The sequence below is a fragment of the Eschscholzia californica genome, unplaced genomic scaffold (genome assembly GCF_041429995.1).
Source record: "Eschscholzia californica isolate CP2 unplaced genomic scaffold, dmEscCali1.0.p SCAF_2, whole genome shotgun sequence".
Lineage (NCBI taxonomy): Eukaryota > Viridiplantae > Streptophyta > Magnoliopsida > Ranunculales > Papaveraceae > Eschscholzia > Eschscholzia californica.
Window position 1 is genome coordinate 23,583,452 of NW_028238309.1, and position 13,243 is coordinate 23,596,694.

Below are 13,243 nucleotides of genomic sequence, written 5' to 3' on the forward strand. Positions count from 1 at the left end.
AAGAGATTGAAGCTGGTGTTGGGGCTGACTTATCCTGGGGTTACCAATGGCGGTTTCAAATTCTAAGGAAACGCCTATACCTAAGATTTCTTGTCTCAATGCTTCTGAAACCAAGGGATTAGAGAAGAATGAGTCTGGTTTATTAATGGTGGGTGTTTGATTGTGCTGATTCGGTCCTTGATGGTAATTGCTGCTTGCCTAATTCTGCTAAGGGCATGGTAAGTATCGGTCTAATGATTCAGTACAATGTCTGTGATAATTCTTCTTTTGATTTTAGTGTTTCAGCTCACTTCAAGAAGAGTGAGGATTCGATCATGAAGGATGATCAAGCAAGAGAAAGAATTGGTTCAGAGAACACAAAAGACGATACCAGTTTTGTGGGTACTCTTGATTCGTGGTTATTTCTTATCTCTTTAGAGGGTTAGAAAGAGAGAAGTTTGTTGAGAATTTGGACTACTGTTAGTGCCAAAGAATTGGGAGCAATAGATAGGAGAAACTCAGGTTGATCTTGAGCTGCTACCACGAGCAGCAAATAGGGTAAATCTGACCGAATTTGTTTTAAACCATTCTCTTGATCAGAAAATTTAGGGTTTCTGTAGGGAATGGTTTTGGCTTGTCTCCTTTTGTGTTTGTCTTGGTTTTGGTGCAGATTTCCTAGAGAGAGAAAGCTTGCCTGAAGCTTTCATGGTGGAATTCGGTTGAGAGGAAGATATCTCTGCTATAGGGAAACCCGTTTGCTGCTAAGGGAAATAATATCAACTTCACTGTTATGGGGAACTCTGCTTCTGTTAAAGGGAGATTGGCAAATGGCGGACTGTGAAGGCCCAATCGAGAATGAGCCCGAGATGGATATCTAGGTTGGGTGTGTCCGAGAACCCTCTTGGAGCTAGGACAACCATCTAAAGGTACCTCGTTCCATTTAACATTAGTTAAAGTACTGTGAGTATTTTCTAATATTTGTTAGCAATTCTTGACATTGTGCATGATATGATCACTAGTCTTGTCATATCTTTTTGATGTGTGACACTGTAGATTAGGACATGTTAACTCTGCTTCTCAAGATGAATGGACTCGTAAGTGCAGACGATCTTGATGATCACACTGGATGTCCTGTACGTATATAGAAGCTAAAACATGTCAACTCTGCTTCTCAAGATGAATGGACTCGTAAGTGCAGACGATCTTAATGATCACATTGGATGTCCCGTATGAGTAGAAGCTAGAACATGTTAATTATGTTTATCTGAGAATCTGAAAACTGGTGAACATATTTTAGTGTAGACGATCTTGTTGATCACACTAGATGACATGTTTCTGTGACAATAAACATGTTATTTCACCTTGTATAAGTGTCACAACTAGAACAATATAGAATTGTTAGATCTAGTGCATTCAGAGACCTAGCTGACATCTAGAACTGGCTAGCACAGAAGGGAGGTAAAAAGTACTTCATAGATGATTACTATAGTTACACGAGAGATTACCTCCTTTGGCTTAAGATGTAGCAAAAGAGATGTTTCTGAAATATAAGGTTGAAATAGACAACCAACAGGACAGGAAATTAGAAAAGGTCTAGATTAGATAGGGGTGGTGAGTATAGCCCTAACACCCTTAAGACTTTCTGTGAGGAACATTGGATAAATTCATGAACTTAGTGCCCCTTATACACCACAACAAAATGGTGTATCTGAAAGGAATAAGATGACACTTAAGAACACGAAGAAATCTATGTTGTTAGGTACCAGAGGACCTGTGGGGGAAGGCGAATTTATCCGCCTGCCATGTGTTGAACATGGTACCTCATAAAGGTGTTAGACAAAACACTCTTGAATTATGGAAGGATTTCACATCTAACCTGAAATTTTAAGAGTGTGGGGGTGTCTAACAAAAATGGGTAGACCTGACTTTGGGAAAGTCACTGTTGGACCAAAACTGATGATTCTGGCTTTGTTGGTTATGCTCATAATAGTGTTGCATATAGATTCATGTTAAACGATAATGTTATGACTGAATCTAGAGATGCTGATTTTTTGAGCATGTGTTTCTTTTGAAATTGTCTATTGAGAATGTTCCCTTGCATGATAAGTCACTTACTAGCATACCCTTGCATGTTGAGATGTCGAATAGTATGCCTCCCTTTAGTTCTGCCATTGATGACACCTTAGTTGGAACAGAACTTAGGAAACGTAAGAGACGTAGGATAGAGAAAAACTTTGCTGACTTTTCCACTGCTATTCTAACTGAAGGTGTAGACTGGCTGAATGATCAGTTTGTGTCTAGTTTCTTAGTTGAGACCGACTCAAAGACTTATCATGAGACCATAACTTCAGTATATGAAAGCTTGTGGAAAGATGTCATAAAAAGTGAGCTAGACTCTATCATGAGGCGCTGACTCCTTCACTGCTTTTCTGCTTTTGCAAGTTTAGACTGGTTGAATGATCAGTTTGAGTCCAGTTTCTTAATTGAGACTGACCCAAAGACTTATCATGACGCCATGACTTCAGTAGATTAAAGCTTGTGGAAAGAGGCCATAAATAGTGAGCTAGACTCTATCTTAGTTAATCACACTTGGGAACTGACTGACTTACCTAAGGGTGTAAATCCATTAGTAAATGGTTGCTTAAGAGAAGGTTAAGACTAGTCAAGACCATAGAAACGTATAAAGCTCGACCTGTGAATGGAGGCTTTACACAGAGTGAAGGACTTAACTACTTTGACACTTACACTCATATGGCCAAAAATCACAACTGTTAGGTCATTTTTTATCTTGATTGTCTTGAATGACTTAGTGATCCATCAAGTGGATGTCAAGACAACCTTCTTAATTAGAGACCTAGCTAGGAAACTTACATTTTTCAACTTGAGAGGTTGGTGGTCATTGGTGAAGAGAGTAAGATGCTTAGACTGAAAAAATCCTCACATGGTCTGGAACAGACACACAGGGAATGACATGAGAAATTTGATAATACCATGTTGAGTAATAATTTTACTGTGAATAACTTTGAATCATGTGTTTATTCTAAACAGTATAATTATTGTTATGTGACAATATGGATATCTGTAGATGAGATGTCTATTTCTCGTGCTAATGAGACTTGATGAGACCAAAGATAAGTATAAAACCAAACTAGTGATTACAGGTTTTACACATGAAAAAAGACTTGACTACTTCGACACTTTCTCTCTAGTGACCAAAATTACTACAATGAGATCTCTCATTGAGTTGGCTGCTTTACATGACGTAGTAATACATCAAAGGGATGTAAAGACAACCTTTCTGAATGGAGATCAAGATGAGGAGATTTATGTGTTTATAAGTCTCAACCCGAGGGATTGGTGATCCCTGGTCAGGAGAGTAAGGTGTGTAGACTAGAGAAGTCTCTCTATGGTCTAAAACAGGCACCTAAAAAATGGTATGAGAAACTCGATGATATCATGCTAAGCAATGACTTCACTGTGAATAACTCAGAGTCGTGTGTATATTCAAACAGTGTGAGTCTCGATATGTCGTTATTTATTTATGTGTTGATGACATGCTTATATTTGGTGCCAATGTAGACGATGTGAATGAGTTCAAAACCTTTCTGTCATCTAAGTTTGAGATAGAGGACTTAATAGAGGAAAATGACTTTCTGGAGGTTATGTTTAAGAGAAACCCAAATGTCATCTCTCTAAGTCTATCTCATTATGTTGAACAAATATTGAGAAAGTTCAACTCGTGTAATGTGACACATGCGAGAACTCCATTTGACCTCAGCATAGCTCCAGTTAAGAATGAATGTGTTGTTTTTCTCAACGAGAGTATGCTGAGATCATAAGAAGTATGAGGTTCTTGGTGAATTACACTCAACCTGATTTTGTCATTACAGTTAACAGACTCAGTAGATATACTCATAACCCTAGTGAGGAACTCTAAAATGTTCTTCATCGCTTGCTTAAGTACTTAAGAGGCATTATTAACCTGCGTTGCAGTAAAGTAATTTTCTGCAACTTTGGAAGGTTATTGTGATGCCAACTGAGTAATTAACAATGATGAAGTTTGTTCAAGCTAGTAGTTATAATTTTATCTTTGGTGGAGGTGTCGTGTCATTGAAGTCTTAAAAACTGACATGCACAACGCACTCTACTATAGAGTCTGGATGTACTGCTTTTGACTCGGTAGGTCAAGAAGTTGAGTGGTTGAGAAGTCTTTTTACGAAGACGTGTCACAGTGGGGGAAGGAGATGACGTTGGATCTCCTTTCATAGTAACTCACAAGAGGCCATTGTGATATCAAAGGATAAAGTGTACAATGGCGAAATGCTGAAGAATTGTGCGATAGCTCTAGAGGATGTGTGGTCTGAGCATAAATTGACAGACCCACTTCCTAAAGGCTTCACGAGGAGATTGATTCTCGAGACGTCGAGATAGATGAGATAAAGCCTGTGTGGCTGATCCCTTACTCCAATAGCGTGGAGCAGTGCTAGTTGAGTATCAAGCACAACAGAGCTTTGCTGAGCAGGTCAGAGTTGGACCTAAGGTTGAGCATGAAGCTCTTAATGCATTCATATCCCTTCGTGGTGGTCCTATTGAGACGGACTTGATGATTGCACCGACTGATGAATGTGTTCATATCCTTCAGGGTAGTCCTAATCATACGGACTTGATGGACACATAGTAGCCGATGAAGTGAGGTTGAACTTGTGAAAGTTCTTAATGCATTTATAGCCCTTTGTGGTGGTCCTATTGAGATGGACTTGATGAATGTACCGACAACTGATGCGTCCATCACCAGGACTGGTGGTCCTACTGAGACGGATTGTCTAGGTGTTCAGTTGCTGATGACGACGAGGATGAACTTACCAAAGTTCTTAATGATTTCCTGACCCATGTGAGGGGTCAACGTCTACGTTGAGGTAGACTTAAAGAAATCACCTGCGTGAGCCCGAGGGTGGAAGGCCGCCTTCTATGGAAGACATACAACAGTCTTCTTAAAAACTCATTAGACCCAAGGTATGTTCAGGGCCTACTAAATGAACATGAACGAATCGCGGAGAACGTAGAAAGTCACCGGGTATCGTATGTGCTGTGAGGGTCTCAACTAAGAATCTCCAAGTTCAAGAGTAATTTCACTTGGTTGCTTTATTCTTGTTGTTGCCTCACTTCACTATGTGTCAATTCAAATCGAAAGATATTGAACACTTAAGTACATGTCCCACTTAGGCTCGGTATTTAGAAGTCTTTGTAATCCTTTAGTGGGGGATTGTTGGATAAATGGCTTCCAAAGCCGTTAAGTCCGATAGTCCCACTTGAGGAGAATAGTCGGTCTGACCAAGGCGGGTCGGGTCGGGTTTGGGAGTTCTGGAGTTTGGGGGAATTTAGAATAAAATAAATACTTTTTGGTATTTATTATTTCTAAAACTCTATTATTTGTTTCCTTGTGGAACAAGTAACGGATAACCTCAAATCTCACGACTTCCTTATTCTTCTCCACGTTTTCTGGGAAACCCTAATCGGGTTTACTTGGTCTATAAATAAGACCTAAACCAGAAGAGAAATATAACGTACAACCACTATGAAGGATTCATCTTCTACTAAATATCAAGTCGATTTTCTGCTTCTCCAATATTGTCTTCTTCAGTGCAGTGGAAGATGGTAGATGTGGTAAATCCTTGGGAAGTGTTCGGAATCATACAATTTGCACCGAGGTTGTACCGAAATCACTTTCAAGGCAGTGGCCTCCATACCATGACACATCAAACTCCATTCTTGGTTTTTCTAAGAGATAATACTTTTCATTGATCTAACCCAATATTTCCAACAAAGAGAAGGAAAGGAAATGAACAGAGAAGGAAAGGAGGGAGATAAAGGACAGTAGAGAGAGAGAGAGAGGGGGTCGTTTTTTGGTCTCGGGTATAAGAGAAGACCACCATCATCATCCGGCAATCTCTCTCCGAAAGGCTAAAAAACAAAGACAGATTTAGAGAGGGAGAGAAGGAAATCAACTCGGTTTGTAGGAGCTCAGCTTCTCCACCATTTTTGGAGCAACTCGACACAGCTGAAACAAAGGGAGAACAGTAGAGAGAGAGAGAACCGAGAGCTAGAGAGAGAGAGAGGAATTTGAGTTTTTTTTGTTTCTGTTTTCTTTTCTTCTTCTTCTTCTAATTCTTCTTTTAGTGAGAAAGAGAAAGTTAGATAGAAAGAGTTGAGAGAGAGAGAGATACTGTAGAGAGAGAAAGGTTGAATATTAAACTCCATTAAAACTTCATCTTTATCTTCTTCTTTCTTTACTATTTCGGTTAGAGAGAGAAAGAGGTGTTACTGGTTTGTTTTAGAGAGAGAAAGAAAAAGTTTAGAAGGAGAAAGAAGGAGAAAACAGAGAAGGAAAGAGAAAAACCAGAGAAGGAAAATTATTTTCCCACCTGGAAATCGTTTCCGGGAAGATGAGAAAATAATTTTCCCTAAGGTTCTGTTTGGCTGCGCAGAAAGGAAAAAAAAAGCGAAAAAAAGGTGTTTTCTTCTCCAAATCTTTTTCTTTATTTAATGTTATTAATTTTTATCTCTCCCACCATGATTATGTTAAGTAGCTAAACACCTAGTTTAGGGTTTTGAGGACATTTTTGTGTTATGCATGATTATTATGATTATTTCGACAACTTAGGTGCTTAGATATATTCAATTTCTTTTTAAGTCTTTCATTATTTATACTTCGTTAGTCTTGATCCATTATATTTAGATTAGGTTCTTTAATATTGGATACTTGATAGTTGATAAATAATAGTTAGAATCCTTAAGAATTGATTATTAGTTTAGTCACCAAAAGGTAATAGATTTAAATCGATGTTTATGCATGATTAAAATAGAATCAAAACCCTAGACTTCTCCTCCATTCATCCGTTCTCCGTTATTACTTATTTACGTTATTTTAATACTTAGCTATTTAATCGTAAAAAAATCAAAATCGAATTTCAAAATCCAAGTTAGTTTTAGGTTTAAGGTTGAGTTTGACTTAGTCTCTGAGGAACGAACCGGACTTACCGGAATTATCACTTGACGCCCGTATACTTGCGGGTGGTGACCTATTTAGGAAACTTTCTAGGCCCATCAAGTTTTTGGCGCCGCTGCCGGGGACTAAGTTTGAATTTGTCTTATCTTATTTCTATATTTGGAAAGTTTTATTTTTGGTAAGTTTTTATTTTTGGACACTTTGACTTGCTTTTCCATTTTTGGTGTGTAGAACGCTAAGGAGCGAAGGAAAAGGCGCAACAAGGAGAGGAGCTCAAGAAGGAAAATTTACATTTTATTTTTAGTATTTTTTTTATTTTTGGTGAGAGAGAGACTTTTAGACTTTCTAGTTTTTATTTTTGGTATTAAAGTTTTGACCCTAAATTGGAGGGCTTTATAAATTGTAACCGAAAAACCAAAAACGAAGCCTCGGGTTGGAACACTCAAGGGGAGAGTGGCCCGGGTCGTCTGCAAGGGTCATCGCCCATCTTGAACGGGAGGTAATTTTTCTAATCACCCACGAAGCCCCTGTCAGTGGGTAATTGTGTGTTTTGTGTGCCTAATTGCTTGATCGAATTGTTTAGTATAAGAATTCTAGTAAGGGCAATAACCCAATTGAAAGATAGGAGACGGATTTCATCACCGTTCTCTTGCCCAAATAGGTAACAACATTCACGATCCCAAACTTCACCTAAAATCTGAATTAGACATCAGCCCCTAAGGTTTCGAGCTCATAGGATCTTTGAAACAGTTCAGGGACTTAATTTTTATTTGGGCATTCCTCAAAGGAAAGTGTTAATCAATTCTTTAAAAGGTCACCTCGAGAAGAGGCAACGCTACCGAAGGTTGGACGGCTATCACAACGTTCATCGTTGGTCGTCACCAAGAATTGTTTGACCGTATTACTTTGACGGAGTAACCCTCATAACAATTATAGTTCAAGCTTTGTAACGAAGTAGGAGCTGTCTAGAATTTTAGGGTGAATCTGACCAACTTGTCTGTCTAGATTCTGTTTAGGTTGCTTGGTGGAGTCAGACTGATTGTGTTTGCTTTCCTCTAGGGTCTTCGTAGTGATTCCTCGGTTTTCAAAAAAAAAAAAAAAAAAAAAGTTTTGTTGAGAATATCCTTGGTCATTGGGCTCTAGTTTATGCCCGATAGATATCGTGATAAGAGAGGTCGTTTCATTAGTAGAGAAACTCATCTAAGTAATCTTCTAGCCAATCTCTCTTTGAGTGATACTATGGGTGAAAATCTAAACCAAGTCAGGGATGGAAATCCACCTATGACACTCAGGGATTATATGAACCCTACTAGAACATGTCAACCATCATGCATACAGTTACCCCACTCCACGGCTCACTTTGAGTTAAAGCCGAGCATTATCCAAATGCTCCCACTCTTTCGTGGAGTTGAGAACGAGAATCCCTACCACCATGTTAGGGATTTTGAAGAAATCTGTGGGACTATAAGATTCCCCAATATGTCTGATGAAATAGTGAGGCTCAGGTTGTTCCCTTTCTCTTTGAGAGAGAAAGCAAAATCTTGGTTGTACGCCTTACAACCTCATTCCATTACTAAATGGGAAGAATTAAGCAATTTGTTCCTTCTGAAATTCTTCCCTAAACACAAAACTATCACTTTAAGGCAAAGTCTTAACAGTTTTGTGCAACAAGAAGGAGAGTCTCTGTATAACTATCTTGAGAGGTTCAAAGAACTTGAACTACAGTGTCCACATCATGGTTTTGAAAAAATGAGGCTAGTTCAGATTCTTTATGATGGACTAAATTATTCAACTACATCCATGGTAGAGTCATTCTGTAATGGCGGATTTATCGGTAAGAGTGCTGATGAGTGCATGGCCTTTTTAGAAGAATTAGCTGAGAAATCCCACCAATGGGAAACTTCTAGAGGACCTCCTACTAGGGCAAATCTTACTCCAAGTAAAATTGGCATCTTTAGAGTTGATGAGTCAGAACTTACACTCGCCGCCATGGCTAGAAGAATAGAAGCCCTAGAGCTTGGTCAGCCTAAAGCATTCAGGGAAGATCCCACTCAGGTCATGAGTGTTGGAAATGAATCCACCTCTTATCCGTGCTTCATCTGTGGAGACCCTTCTCATATAGGGAACAAATGTACCCTATTTCTTGGTTCTGCTGAAAAAGAACAAGCTTATGTTCTTTACCAAAACTCTAGGCAAGACAATCATCAAAAGTATGACCCTTATTCTAACACATATAATCCCGGTTGGAGAAATCATCCCAATTTCTCCTGGTCCAAGGGTCAAAATCAGGGTCAGGTTAGTAGTTCCATGAACCCTCCTGGGTTTAATGCTCCTAGGAATCCTTTTGCTCAAAATCAGGGTCAATCTAGTACCCAATATCCTTCTCAAAACAGTGAGTCTTTAGAGGAAACCATGAAGCAACTAGCTAAAACCCATAGAGAGTCTATGCAACAGACCAACCAGGCTATACAACAGACCAACCAGGCTTTACAACAGACTAACCAGACTGTACAAGAAACCAACCAGGCTGTGACAAGTTTAAGAACCGAGGTAGGTCAACTTAGAGAAGCTCTTAGGCAGAGAGAAAAGGGTATGTTTCCTAGTCAAACTGAGCAAAACCCAAAAGGTACACTAGGTAAACAACCAATGGATCAAGCCAATGCAGTAACCACCCTTAGAAGTGGTAGGGTAATTGATAATAGGGTAGGAGTTCCCAAAGACAGTGAAAAAGATCATGAACCTTCTTCCTTAACAACTAGTGTCCCTAGTAAAGAGCCTGAGAAGGCTCCTGAGTCTGAGGAACCACCTGTAGTGCCTGAGCCTTACATTCCTAGAGCCCCGTATCCTCAGCGTCTTGTAGAACCAAAGAAGAAATCTCAGTTCGAGGAGATAATGGAAATATTTAAACAAGTTAACATCAATATTCCATTACTAGATGCAATTAAACAGATCCCAGCTTACGCTAAGTTCCTTAAGGACTTATGTACTAGAAAGCGTAAGATGAATGTGCATAAGAAAGTCTTCTTGACTCAACAAGTGAGTTCTATCATCCAGCAAAACCTTCCACCTAAGTACAAAGATCCAGGAAGTCCTACATTACCTTGCACTATAGGGGACCATAAGATCGAGCGAGCTTTGTTAGATCTAGGTGCCAGCGTCAACCTTCTTCCTTACTCTGTGTACTTACAATTAGGTTTAGGAGAAATAAAACCTACTTCTGTAGTTCTTCAGTTGGCAGATCGGTCTGTCAGGCGACCACGTGGCATAGTAGAGGATGTTCTAATAAAAGTTGGTGAGTTTATCTTTCCTATAGATTTCATCATCTTAGATACTGAACCTATTCATGATACTCAGAGTCAAATCCCTGTCATTTTAGGTCGACCATTTTTAGCTACATCAAATGCTGTCATATACTGTAGAAGTGGTCTTTTAAGATTGTCATTTGGAAATATGACGGTGGAGATGAATATTTTTAATGCTGGACTCCATCCGGATGACATAGATGAGTTTAGTGGGTTGAACTTGGTAGAATTATTAGTTCAAGATGCATTACCTACGACTCAGTCGAGAGATCCTTTCGAAACTCTATTAGCCCTTTTGAGCTTAGATGAGGAGGGTATTATTAATGAGATGGATAACATGTTGGAATCTAGCTCATTGTTGGTGTCTGAACCAATTACGTTGTCAATCGTGGAGACACAATTCCCACCGTGTGAACCCATTGTTAATTCTGAGGAGACTTTTGTGCCCCTTTTGGAGGAGCAAAAAGTCGAGGTTGTGTTATCTTCGACGTCGACATCGTCATCCCATTTTCATGTGGATAGACTTGAGAGTCATTCCACAACCAAAGATGATGAGTCATGGCTACTTGACTTGTTGAATGAGACCATTAGCTCACTTGACTTAGGTGAAGATCTAGATGCCTTTACGGACCCTGCTTACATCGGGATAAGAGAGAGCATAGAAGGTTTATCTAAACCGACTTTTGAGGACTTAGAGTCGGATGGTAGGGGTATTCCTTTGGAAGTACCCAACATACCTGTTTTGGAAACCGCTAGTCTAAGTATAGATGTCTTTGATAGTCCTCAAGATCCTCTTGCATTGTGTCCATCGGGAGCATGTTGGGAAGTTTGTGCAATCTCTTACTTGGTTTCTCCTCCCTACAGAGATCCTTTCTATCAGGACTATAGTTCTGCTAGTCCATTGCCAAACTTAACGACTTTATTGTCGTCTAAGTTTGGGGATTCTTATCTGATCACGATAGTCTCACATGCATTGCAACACATTTACACATGTGTGAGACTACCATTCACTAATCACTTCGTGTCTTGGGCAAATCCTCAGATGTTTCGTCTATTGGTTTATGGAGCTGTTACTTAAGGTTTGTCGAAACATCTGAATCGTCTGGCTGAAGACGTTAAACTTAGCGCTTTCTGGGAGGCAACCCACGCAGAGGACGCTGAACCGGGTAATATCTTTCCTTTCACCCTGTTATTTTTTTTTTTGCATAGTCTTCAGAACATTGAGGACAATGTTCGGTTTAAGTTTGGGGATAGGGGACTGAAATTTTTGCTAAGTCCTTATTTCAAAAATTCAAAAGGGTTTAAAATTTTTTTCAAAATTTTTGGATTGAAAATGTGAGTCTAGTGTTTTTGCTTGTTAATGATCATTGAGTCTAGTTGGTTGTACTACACTTTTGCTAAAGTTTTTTTTTTTTCACGAATTTCGAGTCTTGAGGTTGTCTGTGCACTAGCCATGTGAGAGATAGGTGAAGAGTTTACTTTTCTAAGAGAACCTAATCAATCATTAGTGGAGACTTAACCTATGTGAGATTCTGAGCCTTTCCTTTTGTTTTGAGTGATCTCTTCTGAGCTAATTCTGAGTAGAATGAAGAGCTACTCAACCTCGCAACATTCATTAGAGCTCAGTTGATCTCTTGAGTTCGAATTTTACAACCACTAGGGATGTCATCAGGAAGTAAACTTTTCTCTTGTAGTCTGGGAAACTTGAAAACAGTGTCAACTAGAAGAAGATAGAAATCCATTTGTTAGAACCCTGAGAATGAGGCATAAAGCAAAGTATAAAGAATTTTACCCAAGGAAAGAGTAGTACCAAGAAAGTGGTTTTTGTATTATGAGTCCTATGAAAAAAAAAAAAAGAAGAAGAAATGGAAAAGTCAAAGAAAAAAAAAAAAAAAAAAATTTGTTTGTTTGTGTTTAAATTTATCCCAAAGTAGTTCTTGAAGATTTGAAGACGTCGAGTTCTCAAGAGTTCTGGTTCATCTTTAGTCTATTGACCTCTAGGAAGCATTGTTAGACAGTAGATCAGGTGAAAAGAGTTGGTTAGCTTCCCCATTCCATATTAGTGGTTGTTTCCTTCTTTGAGATCAGTCGTTTACCAAAAAAAATTAGTCCGTCTTTTGTAATGTGTTGAGTTTTTCTTCATGCTCATACTCGCACATTGAGTGAAACATTTCTGAGTGACTTTAATTTTTGAGTGTATGACCGTGAGGCAGCAGTCGAGGCGAAATGTATTGAGAAGGTAATCGAGGTCTTGTCTGTTTGGAACCGAAATGATACTCATATTGGCTGGTCATGTGCACTTTAGGTCTTGATTACTAGTGAAGGGATTTTTAGTGTTTGTATGGTTTGGTCGATTTGGATTTCATTTCTATTAACTTTCGAAAATCTACCGGATACACATTTTTAGTCCTTATCATATTTAGACCCTTCTGGATTTTTGAAATTTTTTTGAATTTTGTGGGTAAATTCACTGCAAACCCTCACGAGACAAAACTCGTCCTCTTGGGTAACCTAGAGGTTTAACGGCTTGTTGCACGTGCTAAGTGCAATCGTGATTCCCTACGAAAGTGGCGAAATGGCTTAGTTTTATTTTTCTGTTTTGCTCGAGGACTAGCAAAATCTAAGTTTGGGGATGTTTGATGAGACATAAAAATGTCCCATCTGAATCTCTTAACTCAGGTTAGTTAGTCCAGTTCGAGCGGTTACTCTGATGATTTGTTTGATTTTCTTTTTCAGGTCTCATTTTAGGAGTTCGATGCGGAAACATTGTGATAAAGACATATTTGAGGGGCATTTTGGTCATTTTAATGACAAGGGTATTCTGGTCAATGTTAGTGCTCATGTGAAAGTAGAGTCCAAGACGAACCCAACGACGAAAGCGAAAGTCAAATCGGAGTTCGGATGGGAGAATTAGAACAAGTCAAAGTTTGGGTCAAAATAAGGTCAACATATGGGT

The 13,243-nt window shown here is 39.0% G+C and overlaps 1 protein-coding gene across 1 annotated transcript; it reads left to right on the forward strand.

The window, feature by feature from the left end:
• Positions 1–8,734: 8,734 nt before the first annotated feature.
• LOC147557024 (uncharacterized) lies at positions 8,735–11,365 on the forward strand. Its single transcript, XM_086658738.1, has 4 exons — positions 8,735–8,879; positions 9,093–10,204; positions 10,550–11,113; positions 11,330–11,365. The coding sequence occupies exons 1-4, from the start codon at positions 8,735–8,737 to the stop codon at positions 11,363–11,365; spliced, it is 1,857 nt and encodes a 618-aa protein (XP_086514864.1).
• Positions 11,366–13,243: the final 1,878 nt, after the last annotated feature.